We start from the raw sequence: 15,719 nt of genomic DNA, 5'->3' as shown, positions 1-15,719 counted from the left end.
ACTCAGTATTTTTTCCATCTTTGAAAGTATTTTGAATTTATCTGTATTAGAATTCTGTCCTGGGGCGCCTGGGTGGCTCAGCCATTAAGCGTCTGCTTTCGGCTTAGGTCATGATTCCAGGGTCCTGGGATGGAGCCCTGCATCGGGCTCCCTGCTCGGCAGGAAGCCTGCTTCTCCCTTTCACACTCCCCTTGCTTGTGTTCCCTCTCTCACTGTCTCTCTGTCAAATAAATTAATAAAATCTTAAAAAAAGAAAGAAAGAAAGAGAGAGAGAAAGAAAGAAAGAAAGAAAGAAAGAAAGAAAGAAAGAAAGAAAGAAAGAAAGAAAGAAATCTGTCTTTTATAGCATGACATAATACTTTTTGTTTTGTTTAAAGCCAATTAATTTTAAATTGGTTTTAGAAAGCTATGGTTTCTTTTCATGATGTCACTGAGTAAGTGAGGTTGATAATTCATTATTCTAGAAAAGCATGTGTTCTTCTCCAAAAGTAATACAGGCTTAGAACTCTGACCTCTTTATTCCAAACTCTTTGAGCCAGTGAAGGCAGTTTTTTGTCAAAGAATCCTGTAAAGTCCTTTCAGTTTGCATGCTCTGGCCTCTGCTTACCCTTCCAGCCTCCTGTCCTTCATCTCCCTATTCTGAACGTGAGCTCTGACCCTGCTAAACTGCCAGAGCTTTTCTCCTCACAGTGCAGGCACCAGCAGGAGGACTGTTTGAGTGCACGGTGACACGCACGAGTGACTGGGTTTGCTCTGGCACTAAGCTGTGTGTATGTCTAAAAATTCATAAGCAAAAGAACTTCCCTAATTGAAATTCCTGGAAAGCATGATTAACTATGCCAAACCTCTCCTCTACCTGTTGGCATTTTTACGACTCTTGTTTCATGAACTCGAGTATCCCCACTTAGCTGCTTTCCCAGTAACCTCCTTAAGTTGAACTGGTTGCCAGTCAGTGGTTTATTTACGCCTCAGATGTTTGTCCTTCTTCTAAATCTCACTGTATTTTCATTTTAACTCTTTGTTTCTACAGTGATAGGTATTTGATCCTGTATCTTTTATCTTCACAATGTCTGATACTTACAGATGCAAATAACTAATGCAATCATTAGATGTTTACTGAATAAATGAATAGGGTTAGATGGGGTTATAGTTTGTTTTGTTTCTGAAACACATATCACTCCTAAAAAATGGAGACTTTAGGCAGCCAAGTATTTATTTAAGACCACTCCTGAGATTCTCTATCTACCCAAAGAGGGCCTTATTCAAACCCTCTAGTGTATAGGAGTGAGAAGCTTCCAAGTAATCAAAATTTGGAGAATGGTGAACTTTAAATTAGCTAAGTCCAAGCAGAGCACATTTAAACTTGGAGTTACTGGTTGCCAAACTGAATTTGTAAAGGTATAGTCATTTAGGGGCACCTGGGTGACTTGGTTGGTTTGGCAACAGGCTCTTGATTTTGGCTGGGTCATGATCTCAGGATCGTGAGATTGAGCCCCATGTCAGGCTCTGTGCTCAGTGGAGAATCTGCTTGAGATTCTCTCTCTCCCTCTGCCCTTGCCCTCACGTGCGCTCTCTCTCTCTCTCTCTAAAAAAAATAAATCTTAAAAAAAAATTTTAAGTACAGTCATTTAATCAAAAAGAACATTAAATAATGTTATATTTAATAAGATCAAACATTCTATATTTTTAATGCAAATTTAAATTGCTCAAGTTTTTCTAACTCATAATATTGGCTGATATAGTGTGGTAAGAACTGCCATCTGTTCTCGCAGCCTGGATAGATGAGCATATGGTCATTGTACTTTCCTTCTGAGAAAATTCAGCTTTAACATTAACTCAGACATTTTCCCTAGATTCTACAATGAATGTTAATATACTATCAATTACTCTGGTATCAAAAGCCCAGTACTACTTATTTTGAATACTCTTAGTGGGTTGTTGGATTGCAAGATTCCTAAATCCATTAAATACAAATTATCTTGTAAATTCTTTTTGGTGTTCACACTTTGTTGTTTGGCCATAGGTACACATGAGAGATCGAGAAATTGCTACTACAGCAAAAGACCTAGAAATGAGACATCTGGAACTCGAATCACAAAAAAGACTTTATGAGAAGGTATAAATCATCTATTTCCACCATGAGAGAAGCAGGGTTTATACAAACTCTTTTTTAGATTGTATTTATTCATGATTTTTTAATGTTCATTTTATTTGTTTTTTTTTTAAGCAGAATATAGTGTCATCCAGGATTGTAAGGTAGCCAAAATGTCTGAATGTACAGTTTGTTGTAATTCTTTAATTCATGTTTCTCTTAGCAACTTAGTGTAGTGTCTGAGGTACCAGATGTAAGCCCCAGATTTTGCCTCACAATTTTCTACCAAGTTACTAAGTTTTCCCGTATCTGTGATAGTGAGTACAAAATTAACCCGGTACTTCATAAGGATCTTTATAAGTAAGGCAAATCACACAAGAGCTGTAGAGTACTTTAAATTTGAATCTTCTGGAATTAAATTATCAAGTATCTACTTAGAATATGTAATTTAGTTTCCATGACACTGGAAAAAGGAATTTTGCTAATATAAATATTTATTATTTGGGAAAAGCACTTTGTTATTCATTTATTTAATGTAGAAACCGTAAGTTTTCACTTCCTTCAGCCCTCTTTTAAAATGAGACTTTGAAATTAATGATAACTGCAAATATGTAACAGGTAGCATTTGACTGTTAGTCACATTAAATAAGATTTAAAACACATGGCATCCATTTGTACCTATAACACTTTTTTAAGTTCCACACTGAACTACTTCTAAAACTGAGTCAGGGATTTGCACCCTGGCTGGGTCTCCTATGATTTTGAATTAGATTCAGTTCATTTGGACCAAACCTAAGTTTACTTTTTACTGACTTTTCTTTGGGGTAGGTGGGTGGTGGCCCCAGCAGGGCATGATTTCAGAGTTAACAGAAAATTGGCAAGAAAAATACTAAGAATTTCCAAATTTGTTTCTCTCAGATTCTCAAATATTACATGGTGCTAAATTGGCATTATCCTTCTCTTTCTGTGTATGTACTTGTACACATGTAGATACATTTTTTTCTGAACTTTTTAAGAGAAAGTTGCAAACCTAATGCCCCTTTCCCCCAAATGCTTCAGTGTATATTTCCTAAAACCAAGGAATCCTTATCACATGACCACAGAACAATGATCAAAATCAGGAAATGAACATATTGTTGTTATCCATTGTATAAGCCTTATTCAGATTTTATCGGTTGTGGTAAAAATGTCCTTTAGAGCAAAAGAAAATCTCAGATAATCCATTTTCTCAGTTGTCATGTCTCTTTAGTTTCCTTTATGTTGGCACCACTCCTGAGTCTGACTTTTATTTTATAACATTGATATTTTTGAAGCATTTGGCCAGATAATTTGTAGAGTGTCCCTCAGTTGGCATTTGACCGTTGTTTCCTCATGAGATTCCGCATACGCGCTGTGATTAATACTTCATCTGCCAAACTTAGCTCTTACATTAGTTTGATTAACTGCATCTATTTGTAAACAAATCATACCCCAGAAAACAGACAATATTGTGATGACCCCTATTGGAAACAGATGCTCAATATTCCATATATATCTAATTTGAATAAAAATTTTTTAACAAAAGAATAAAATGAAGCACAAATAAGCACATACTGACCTCTGATCCAGAATCCATCCCCTTCGTCTCCTAGAACCCTGTTTCATCAAACCCAGTTTCTGCCTCTGTCTCAGTCTCTCTCTCTCGGGCACATGTACCTTCTCCTTGGTGTAGGACCACCCTTGCCAAGACTCCTGTGAGGATTAAATAAGTTAATATCTATACGTCAGTGACAGGATTCCCCAAGACTACCTTCAGGTTCAGTGATTTGCTAGAAGGACTCACAGAACTCAGAAAAGCTGTTATACTCATGGTTATGGTTTATTACATTGAAAGGATACAGAATAGACTCAGAAAAGGTAGGGGGCGCCTGGCTGTCTCAGTCAGTGGAGCGTGTGACCCTTGATCTCAGGGTCATGAGTTTAAGCCCCATGATGGGTGCTGAGATTACTTAACAACAAAACACCTCAGCAAATGTAAAAGGCACATAAGATAGGGTCCAGGAGAGACCAGGCACACGCCTCCCTTGTCCTTTCCCAGTGGAGTCATACAGATAGCGCTTAATTTTTCCAGCAAAGATGTATGACAAGGCATATAGAGTATTGCCAACAGGCAAACTCACTTGAGTCTCAGTATCCAGGGTTTGACTGGGAGTCAGTCACATAGGCATGGAGTGTACATGTGGCTGACCCTAGTTACTTGCTGTGCAGAGGTCAGGCTGATACAGCGGGTCCTACCATAAGTCACATTATTAGCATAAACTATCTGGCAGAGCCCAAGGGCCCAAGCATACAAAGACACTCTTACTAGACAGGGTATTCCAGAGGTTTAGAGCTGGTCAAGGGCTGATCTTTTCTTTGGAATGTGCAGTATTTGAATAACTCCGGCTACAAGTACAGCATCTGATCCTGGCACGAGCTGGGTAGATATTAGTTTCCCATCATTGCCCCTTGGCCTAAAATGCTCTACCATTTTACAAAATGAACGGACAACTTCCTTCCCCCATCTGCTTCTTTAAGCCACCACCCTGTCTTCCTCCCTCTTCGCTGTTTGTAGATTTCCATTGTTTTCCTCCTAATCCCTAATCTGTACACATACATCATTTTACCTCTTTATGGAGTAGCCAAGATTCTGTATTCTGCTTTTCTTTTTTACTTAATAAAATCCCTTTTCTAAGTGACTACATATCTTGATAGTTGTCATTTGTAATAGCTATTGATGAACCATAACTTATTTAAACTTTTCTTTTATTCATGTAGTGGTGTGAGTGAGTACTTCATTCCTTTTTGTGGCTGAATAATATTCCATTGTGTGGATAAGCCCACATTTTGTTTATCCATTTATCATTTGGTGGATATTTGGGTTGTTTCCACTTTTGGCTATGATGACTAGTGCTACTGTGAACATTCATGTACAACTTTTTTTTGAACATACATTTTCAGTTCTCTTAAATATGTACCTAGGAGTGTAGAGTTCTGATTTCTCTACATTCTTGTGAACAATCGTTATTGTCTATCCTTTTGATTATAGCCATACTACTGGGTGTAAAGTGGTATCTTGTGGTTTTGATTTGCTTTTTTCTAATGACTAATGATGCTAGTCCACTTAGTGATGCTTTCATATGTTTATTGGCCATTCTAATTCCTTCTTTGGAGAACATGTGGTTAATGTCTATTCAGAGTATACTTTGGGTTTTTAATGTCTCATGTAATTTTTTGTTGAAAACTAGATATTTTAAATAATGTAATGTGGCGGTTGTGAAAATCAAATTCTCCTCCCTCCTAAGGGTTTCTTGTCTCTTTACTTAGTGACTTGTCTGAATTAATTCTGTAAAGATTAATTTATAGAACTAAATTAAAGTCTTTACTCAGTTTTAGTGACCAGCAGAGATTTCCATAGTTGCCTTGAACCAGTAAGCTTCTAGTCTTCACCAGCAGGCCCTGTGTGCATTATGTTGGGGTATGCCTTCAATGCTTAGCTCCACAGTTTACACCTGTGTCTTAGATTTCACTTCCGGACTGTGCAGTACCTCATTTCACCAGACTTGAGAGCTTCAGGACCTTCTCAGATCTGAGCATTCACATAGTCCTTGCTATGTGTAAATTTTACAGATGCACATGGACTTTTAGGGTCCCAGGAATCTATCAGAGCTTTTCAAAGTCCCCTGCAGACATCTAATTCTCCAACTTTTTCTGTAAAGATTTTGATTAATTTGTGTTTCACACTGTGATCCACTGCCTCGGGCAGCCAAGATATTCAACAGTTTCCTCTGATGTTTTTCAGCAAATGTCCCCAGGGAAAAGGCTGTTCAAAGGAGTGAGTTCTGAGGACAAATAAAGACAGCCTTGGGAGTGGGTTCTTCTAGAACCACCAAATAGGTCAAATGGTGACGATCATCTGGGAATGGGAATTTGAAGGAGCTCCAGTTCCACTTTACTCCCTCCAGTGGCTGCCAGGCTACTGGTTTTCAAGGCTAATGCAAAGTTGAGGGGTGGGGTGGGACTAGGGATAGTGCAAGTTAAAAATGTCCTAAGGGTTACTCTTCTTACCAAGATGCAGCCATTTTTGTGCATTTACTTGCTCCCCAAATTGCTGCAAGCCTTTGGTTAATTTCCAGAGTACTGAAAAAGTTGATTGTGCCAGTGTTCTCGATGCTTTTTTGGATGAGAGAATTTTCAGGGGTCCTTTCTTGTGTTTTCAGTGATGTCACTGCTGTTTGCTTTTTACTTTGAAAACCAGATGACAATTTTTTATTTGTGCGCTAGTATTCTAGGGGAAAAAAAAAAGTCATTTTGTGTTCTAGCATTATTATATAGATTTGTGATTTCTTTTTTTTACAATTGAATATTTTAACAGAATCTTATTAGAAATCAGGAAGCTGTTGCAAAAGAAATGAGAGAAGATGCAGATGCCTTTAGACGAAAAGTGGATCTTGAAGAACACATGTTTCATAAACTGATAGAAACAGATCAAACTCAGAACCAAAAAACTCAGAAGGTAAAAATATGGCAAATTTAACGTATTTAGAGAGGGGGACGTTTCCATTGGTCATCCTTCTAAGTATTTATTTTGACAGATGCCCCCCTGCATCTGTCATCCTTTCAAAAGAAGAAATTCAAGATTAAACTCTGTAAAGTCGCATTAATTCATTTCTTTGCGTCAGTTATCACAGGTTCCTAGAATCTCACATTTTTACAGGTTACTGACTTCACTGCCAGGCATATACGTATCTTTTATACTCTCACAGAGTTTTAAGACTTAGGAGAAAATACGAGGGAAATAGTAACTTTTATAGATACTAACCTATCCCTGAGTTAATTAGTTGCAAAGCATCAGGTCTTCTCCTGGTACATAAGCCAGCATTTCCAAAGTATATTCTATAGAATATTAATAACTGTTACTCAGTAAAATGGGCAGTGGCAAGTAAGTGTTGGAAGTGCTGTTTAAAGTTAGGTTTTTTTCCTGCCACATTTGAGGACATGGTACATTGTGAGTCTTTAAGAAAATTTCCCAAACTTATGTGGTAGAATTTCTGTGGAGTACCCTTTCAGAAATGCTGGCTTAAGTGAATTGAAATAGAATTTGAGAGCTTCAGGAAAGAACTTTCTCTATTATCCAGTTAGCAAAATGCTAAATGGGTCTGTGGCGAGGCCTGGCCTTGGTCCAAAAGCCAGGAATAGTGTAAGATTTCTTGCCTTCTATTCAACAACAGTCCCTTAGGTGGTCCCACCAGAATAGCCAACCGTTTATTTTTCCTTGTAGGCTTTTGTCCAGTCTATAAGAGCTCTTCTTACTCCTTTTCAAAAGGTTGGAAGATGGGAATTGTTTAATCCCACTCATTGCTTAGCCTAGAAATTCTTAACCTTGACTATGTATGCATCAGAATCACCTTTGAAAAAGTTCCAATGTCCTTGGGGCACCTGGGTGGCTCAGTCGGTTAGGCATCTGCCTTCGGCTCAGGTCATGATCCCAGGGTCTTGGGATCAAGCCCTGCATGGGGCTCCCCACTGAGCAGGGAACCTGCTTCTCCCTCTCCCTCTGCCTGCCACTCCCCCTGCTTGTGCTCCCTCTCATGTCAAATAAATAAATAAAATCTTAAAAAAAAAAAAAAGTTCCAATATCCTGCCACCCTAGAGATTGATATAATTGGTTTGTGCTGGGTCCTGGACTCCAGTTTGTTTTAAACACTGTGAGGTGATTCTAATATGCAACCAAGGTCACAAAGAGGTACCCTAGGGGCTCCTGGGTGGCTCAGTCGGTTAAGCATTTGACTCTTGGTTTCGGCTCAGGTCCTGATCTCTGGGTCATGAGATCGAGCCCTGCCTTGGACTCCATGCTCAGCGCTGAGTCTGCTTAAGATTCTCTCTCCCTCTGCCCTCCCAGCCACACGCACTCTCTCTGTTTCTCTCTCTCTCTCATATAAATAAATAAATCTTTAAAAAAACAGCTACTCTAGACACTTGGATGCATCGAACAGATATACTGTATTTTATATATAGTCTGACCTTGTTTCTGAAATTTGCAAATATTTCTTAGTTAATTGAAGAAGATTTGGCAAAAGCTGAACAAGCATGTCTAAATGCCGACTGGAGAATTCAAGCTTTACATAAACAAAGATGTGACGATCTGCAGCGAAACGAGTGTTACCACGAGGTGGCCAGACTCCTTCGGGAAAACAGAAGGAAGGAAACAGAAGTATTAAACGCAATGATGGGGGAGGAAGCTAAAAAGGTAAGAATGGTGTCCCAAATTTTTTGTTACTCATCATTTAAATTTTGAAATATTACATAATCAAATGACAAAAGCATCAAAGCAGATAAATTTTGTTGGAAAAGATGTTAACGATCATGGAATTGTAATAGGTATGAGCAGACAAGTAACCTAATATGATACCTAAAAATAACTAGGTATCTTTCTCATTTACATCAGCACTTCTCAACTTCTCAGCTTCCTGGAGTAGATTTGCTCTGGCTGATGGGATAATATTACTAATATTACCTAATTCTTGATTCCTATGGAGACAGCTTTTAAACAGGGATTATATGTAGCTGCTAACAAAACCCAAAATAATAGTGACTGTAAGCAAGATGGTTGTGTTTTTCTTTTCCACATGAAAGAAGTGTGGAGGCAGGAAGTCCAGCGTTGTTTCCCGGCTCCGAGGTCCTTAGGGAAAGTGGCCCCTTTAATCTTTCTGCATTGCTTCCTGGTACATGGCTTTCCTTCTCAAGGGTAGCTCACCGTCCAAGATGACTGCTGGACTTCCTGCCATCACAGATGCATTCCAGCCAGCAGGAAGCCGGTAGGGCAGACATAGAAAAGGTCCAAGTCCCAGCTGAGACAACTCTGTAACTCCTTCCCAGAAGTCCCTCGTCATGCAAAGGATGTTGGGAAATAGGGTATTTTTCGCAGGGAGCATTATTATCCCCAATAAAATTAGAATTCTTTTCCTAAAGAAGAATCAGAGGATGGATTTTGAGGAGGCACCTAAGAGTTTCGTCACGTCACACAGACGTGTCCCTCGGTTGCTCCCGCGAGCAGCTCTGGCTCCCGCGCTTGGCAGGTCTCATCACAGACACGGCGGACCTCCCCGAGGACACTAAGAGCTAGGGAGAGATCAGGGACTAGGGAACTGGCTGTGGTTCTCTTTATGCTGCGCTGTCGTGATGTCTATTCGGAAAGCTTTTTGTAACGTATTTCCTTCAAGTCCCTATCCCTATTCATTTTCCTGCCACCCCATCTAAAGGGTACGTGGCCCTATCCGATCACACGTTGAGTCCAGGTCAGGGAGCGGTGGGGGCGATGCCCGCTGAGGCTGCGCTCCCCAGGGAGGTTACGGCGGAGGGCCACGTCTTCAAGGATTGTGGACGTTGGCGCTGAACCGTGCCGTGTTAGGTGCTGCTGGACTTTGGTAAAATGGTATATTTGAGATGGACTGAGAATCACCGTGAGGGCTTCTCCTATTATACAGAGATGCCCCTTTGTATCGTGTCCGGGGTTCTAAAGCTAGCTTGACTCCTGTGTGGCCTTGAAATCACTCGGACTCTCTCTCCTCCGCAGCGACAGGAAAGAACTGCATTTCTGTGGTCCTTCCTGGCCCTGATGATTCTTTAAACTTGTGTTATTTCACGACTTAGCGTTTCTGTAATGTAAAAATTATGTGTGTGTTTGCACATGAGAGCTGTGGCATAGAACACGGACGAACTTTAGGAGTTGTGGGATATCCTAACTATTATTTTCATTACCCTTGAGCTAATTTTAAGATCATCGTTTTCTCACTTTTGGAAAAAGTAAGTTGGGGTTAATGGAAATTCCTTGACTTCCCTGTGGCCGGCATGTGTATTAGAGCTGGGCAAAGAATTCATTTTCTGAGCTCTGTAGATTTTATTAAGGGATTGCATTCAAATTAAATAAGAACGTTCTCATGAATTTTAAAAACTAGCTTAATCCCACAGGATTTGACTATTGAAATGACTTGTTATTTGGGCACCCAGCTGTGTGCTGTGTGGTCCCCTGACGTACTGAGTGATACGTGAGAAGTGCCTCTGCCCTCAAGGTCCAAGACAGGCACTCGGATTACCCTAAAACCGGACAGATCCTGCACGCCCTGGGAATCCCAAAGGAAGCGGAGTAGAGGAAACGGAAGGGGCTCATTCCACTGTGGGAGCCGCCATTACGCCAATTTTTAGGTGATTTTTCTTTTCTTTCATTTATTTGCGTGCAGTGGGAGGAAGCTAAAGAAAAAGACTTTCATTTGAAATCAGAAAAGAAAGCTTCGGCTCTCGCAGATGCGTCTAGAAAGTGGTTTCTAGAGAAAGAGATAAATGATGCTTTAGAACACGCTGAACATCCGTATCGTAAGGGTGAGTATCCGTGAGTGCCTTTCTCCTCATGGTACCACAGACTCGTGCGCTTAGTGTGTTCCGCTGTCTCCGGTAAGCCCCTGAGGTACACTTTATTCAGATTAGCGCTCAGCTAAAAGGTGCTCACTAGTCACATTTTTTTTGGTTGCTGGGGCTTGTTTAAAAAAAAAAAGCTCCGATCAAGAAAACTCTCTCAGCCATCCTGTACGGTTCTATTTTATTCCATAGTCCGTGTTATCTCCTTAATCTTTCAGAATATGATTCGTTCCCACAGTGCTTCTGGTTTATTTCGGTAAAAATGTGTGCTCTGCCAATAGCTGGTCCTCAAAACAATAGTGTAGTAAAGTAGCACAAGGAAACTTACTATAACCATTAAGTTTTGGTGCCAGACTTACAATGACATCAACTGAAAACTTACTTAGAATTCTAGAAACACATGCAGTTATGATGAACTTTTATTTTACTACATTTTGTATCGTTCCAGTCTTTTATAATGTATATGGATTACCTTTTTTTAGTAACAGTCCTACTGATAAATAATTCACATGCCATATGATTTACCTCTTTAAAGTATACAATTTTGTGGTATTATATTACCATATGTAAAAATATATATATATTCATGGGGTTGCGCAGCCATCACCGTAATCAATTCTAGAAGGTCTTAGTGCCCCAAAATAAACCCTGTATCCATTTGCAGTCACTCCCCATATGCTTCCAAGGACCAACTTCCTGTCTCTATACATTTGTCTATTCAGGAAACGTCACGTAAATGGAATCACACACTCTATGGGCTTTTGTGTCTGACTTCTTTCACTTTGCATAATGTTTTGAGATTCATCCACGTTGTGACATGCATCAGTGTATCATCCTTTTTATTGCCAGTATTCTGTTGCGGAGGTATTCCACGTTTTATTTATTCCGTTTAGGTTGTGTCCACTTCTTGGCTTCTATGAAAAATGTCACTGCATGCGTCACTTCTGTGATTCACACACTGGGAAAGTAGAAATGTAGGTGAGAAGCATCAGCATTTAATTACGCCTACTTTTGAAACTCCTCATTAGCTCTCGTGCTTTAGAATCAGGTCCCGGATAGCACCGGCCCCTGGGGAAGGACGGTAGAATGTCAGTCTTTACACAAAGCAGATGTTACAGCTGGCTTACAGGAGGTAGTGAGCAGTGGAGCTAGCTGCTCCTTGCCCCTAACCCTCTCACACTTACCCTCCCCTAGAAGGAAACGAAGCTTGAGCCTGTTAGAGAACCTTTGGATTTAGAAATAGAAAAAAGGAAGAAACTGCAGAAGTTTCCCCTTCTGTCATCAGTCATCTTCCCGCACGCTGGCCCCTCTGCCTCCGAGGGGTCTTCCCACCCTGCTACCTCCATTTTTTTAACTTTCCTAAATTTCACCGATGAGAGATAATTTGGTTAATAATCATCCATTTTTCAAAAGGCAAACGTGTAAGGATTTGTCATTTTCTTAATCAGGGTATATAAATGAAATCAGAGTCATTTGCTCTTAACACGGGGAGATAATCAGCTGTAATTAGGAAAATGGCATTTGATTGGAGGCGCTCGGCCTTTGTTTGTCACCCAGGGCCTAGAATGGAGGCACCAGGAAATAAGCAGATAAGAGTGCACCAGTGACAGGTCATTTATTTAAAATTTTTTAAATGGGGGGGCACCTTGATTTCGGCTCAGGTCATGATCTCAGGGTCCTGGGATCCAGCCCCACGTCGGGCTCTGTGCTCCGCGTGGAGTCTGCTTGAAATTCTTCCTGCCCTCTGCCCTCCCCACACTCATGCTCTGTCTCTCTCTCAAATAAATAAATACATCTTTTAAAAAATAAATAAAATTTTTGCTTAGTGTCAAATCTTTATTAGCTGTGAGAAAGAAATTCTTATTACTTTCTAGAAAACAGGACTTTCTGGATGGCCCTTGCTACCCCTAAAATCTGTGGTCCATAAACAAACTGTAGCTGACTAGCCCTGTCCTATAAAATGGTATTAGTGCAGAGTTTTAAATGGGCAAGGGATTTGAATGTACAGTTCTCCAAAGAAGATACAAGTGGCCACAGTACACACACGGAAAGATGTTAAATTCATCAGTCACCAGGGCAGTACAAACCAAAACCACGTGAGGAAAAAAAAAGGTAAAAATACAAAAACAGAATGAGATATGATTTCACACCCACTAGTGTGACCGTAATCAAACACAAGCAGGTGTTGACGAGGGTCAGAGAGAAAAGGGGACGGTGCTGGAGTTGTGTGAAGTGGCAGCCACTTCAGGAAATAGTCTGGCGGATTCTCAGAAGGTCAAACATAAAGTAGCTATATGACCCAGCAGTTGCGCCCAGAGGTCCGTACCCAGAAGATTCGGAAACAGGTCTGTACAGAAACCCGTACAGGAGCGTGCATAGCATCTCTGCTCATAATAGCTGGAAAGTACAAACAGCCTGGATATCCATCAAACGGAGAGTGGACCAACAAAATCTAGTGTATCCATACCGTGGACACTTATTTAGCAATAGAGAGGAATTAAGTACTGATTTATGCTGTAAAATGGATGAACCTTGAAAACTTTGTGCTAAGTTTAAGGAACCAGACATAAAAGGACACATATCATATGATTTTATTCATATGAAATGTGTAGAACAGACAGATCTGTTAAGGCCAAAAGTAGATTAGCGGTCTCACAGGCGTTGGGAGGGTGGCTACCGATGGGGGGTTGGGGGTGACGGAAATGTTCTAGAATTAGTGGTGATGGTTGCACAACTCCAAATGCACTAAGAACACTGAACCGTACACTTTCACGGTGTGAAATTTTGGTATGTGGGTTATAGCCCAATGAAACTGTTACTTTAAAAAAAGACATGAGTAAATGCTATTACTAGGTGGGACCATCAGACCACGTTTTTAATTACTAGGTCTTTAAAACAAGGGACAGACTTGGAGCAATGGGGAGCACCCTTCAGAGAGGGGATTTCACGGTGTGGCGTGGGATCCCACACTGGGTGGCAGGAACCCTGGGTCCTAGTCCCAGCTTTATGATAAATGAACACCGGACTTTCAATAAACTTGGCCACAGTCACTGGATGTATTCAGAAATGGTGAGTGGTCTTCAGTTTCATTTGTAAAATGAACTTGGGGACATTATAGACCAGGTGATCTTTAATTTTGTTCCAGTGCCCCATTTTCTAGCCATTGATGGTTTGTGGGCCTCGCCGAAACTCTTCCCAGAAACACGCACAGACACACAGTTTTCCTTTACAGTTGTTGTGGATTCCCCAGCCACAGCCTCCAAGAACTCCGCTCAGACGGGATAGAACTTGTTAGATGTAATTAACCAGTGGCAGAAAGTTGCCTGCCGTGGGACATGTTAGACCAGCTGGAGCAGGGAGCTCATGCACAGGGTGGTTAGAGGTATCACTGGGGAAGATAGAGGGTAGGGACCTTCAGGGCCAGGCTCAGGAAGTGGGACCTGGCCACACAGCAGAATGACCTGGAAACTCCACTGTAGGGCTCAGGTAAAGAAGGTAAAGAACTTGGTGCCTGGGGTTAGGAGAAGCGAGGAATTTTAGTTTATACCTTTTGTTCCTTTTTAAGTTGTACTCTTAATCCAAATTCAGCAAAGAAATACTGATTTAAACTAATAATCGCTTTGGGGGCTGTAAAATATATTACATTAAGAATAAGAACAGGTTGCAGTACAAAAAGTACAGTAAAGGAGCTTCAAGTTTTTGCTTTATTCTTTATGTGTTCAAATGTGTTACTATTAGCATTTATTATTTTTTTGTAAATTGCAGATTTTTAAAAAAAACCTTTGAATGACCTCACCAACAGTGATTTAATCTGGTAGATCTAGGATAGAAGCTAGGAAGCTGGATTTTTGTTTTAAAATTTCACAGGTGAGTCTGCTCAGCCAGTGTTTGAAACACGGCCGTTGCAGAAGGAACCATTCAGGCTGGAACAGAGGCAGTGTTTACACCGTGGCCCTTCGGGAAGAGGAAGTAAACAGCCAGGGCCAGGATGGCTTTTGGAGGACAGATGAGAGACAAGGGACGGTGAGGTCGCAGATCTGGAAGGATCTCCTGTGTGAATCATCTCTGCCATCTCACAGTAGTGAACGCTGCTTATCCAGCTTATGCCAGAATATGACGGAGCAGGCGGGCTCACTACCCGACTCCGTTTCTGCCAGTATTTTATTTACAAGCTAGGTCTTTCTTCCTTATGTAAAATTCAATATGCCCCCCTTATTTTTTTCGTAAATTCCCTCATTAGAAACCATTCTTTGGAGCAAATGCAGATTACACCCACTACCGCTGCCACGTGACAGCCCTTCAGATACTTGAAGATGCCTCTTACATCCCATTTCCCCACACCAGTTCAATTGAGTCGTTTGGTAATCAGCCCCAAATAGTCTTAATGACTCATTGAGCTAAAACTCTGAGTTAAAACCATTAGCTACAGCCCTTGAGACCAGGTAAAAGGCAGGCATCTTAATGAGTCAGTGTAACGCAGTCTGGGCCTGGCTCCTCGAGGCTTGGACCCTAGTGATGGGAGCAGAAAGGGACAATCATATGAGACTCTTGTTGGGCTGAAAAATCCAAAAAAAAGACCTTGGTGTCTTATTGAAAAGCTGTAGGAGTTGGGGAACAGTGAGAACACAGCCAAGGGGCCAGTATCACTTTTGAGACGAGTGGTTTGATCAGGAAACGGGGGAGGCACCAGGCTGGTGCTGGAGCCCTGCTCTGCCCGCTGCTCTGAAGGTTTCAGGGCAGCCTGCCTCTCGCTGGTTCTCACGTGCTCTCTGTTGCCACGATTAGGGAGTTCTCAGGAAAGGCTCGCTCATCCCATTTCATAATCTTGTCCAAGAAATACTTGGGATCTCTGTCCTAAGGTCTCTATTTTTGAGGGGTTTGTTTGTTGACTCTTTGCTGTAGCTAATGGTGTTTTTAAAATCCGTCGCCAAAACTGCGGCTCTGAACTGAACTCACCCTGTCTTTAGAAGTTGGGGGCTTTTCATCCTTGGCAATTGTCATTTCTTAGGGACCATTTGGAATTCAGAAAGGCTTTCCACTCACTGCCAAACATCTTCTGTGTCTCCACGCAGCAGTGCCCAGGTACCAAAATGGACAGGTCGCCTCAAGCTGTTCGCCTAGAGCCTCACAGTTAAACGCCGTTTCGGAAACGGATTCGGCAACATGCAGTAAGTTGATAAGCAGAAAATATTTC

At 41.1% G+C, this 15,719-nt stretch overlaps 1 protein-coding gene across 7 annotated transcripts in view; it reads left to right on the top strand.

Annotated features, from left to right (window-relative positions):
• The window catches only part of TBC1D31 (TBC1 domain family member 31), a 67,457-nt gene that overhangs the window by 49,629 nt on the left and 2,109 nt on the right, over positions 1 to 15,719 (top strand). For 3 of the 7 annotated variants that reach the window (XM_045805711.2, XM_087864647.1, XM_045805713.2), the window contains 5 exons: positions 2,024 to 2,116; positions 6,486 to 6,626; positions 8,166 to 8,360; positions 10,351 to 10,489; positions 15,598 to 15,693. In XM_045805711.2, coding sequence (XP_045661667.2) covers positions 2,024 to 2,116; positions 6,486 to 6,626; positions 8,166 to 8,360; positions 10,351 to 10,489; positions 15,598 to 15,693 — 664 coding nt within the window. Of the gene's footprint in view, positions 1 to 2,023; positions 2,117 to 6,485; positions 6,627 to 8,165; positions 8,361 to 10,081; positions 10,308 to 10,350; positions 10,490 to 15,597; positions 15,694 to 15,719 lie in introns of those variants that run through there. The other 4 variants (XM_045805712.2, XM_045805714.2, XM_045805715.2 and 1 more) reach the window with 3 other exon arrangements.

Source organism: Ursus americanus, chromosome 9 (assembly GCF_024610735.1).
Source record: "Ursus americanus isolate L20-20 chromosome 9, mUrsAme1.1.p, whole genome shotgun sequence".
Lineage (NCBI taxonomy): Eukaryota > Metazoa > Chordata > Mammalia > Carnivora > Ursidae > Ursus > Ursus americanus.
This window is presented reverse-complemented; position numbering and strand designations above follow the sequence as displayed.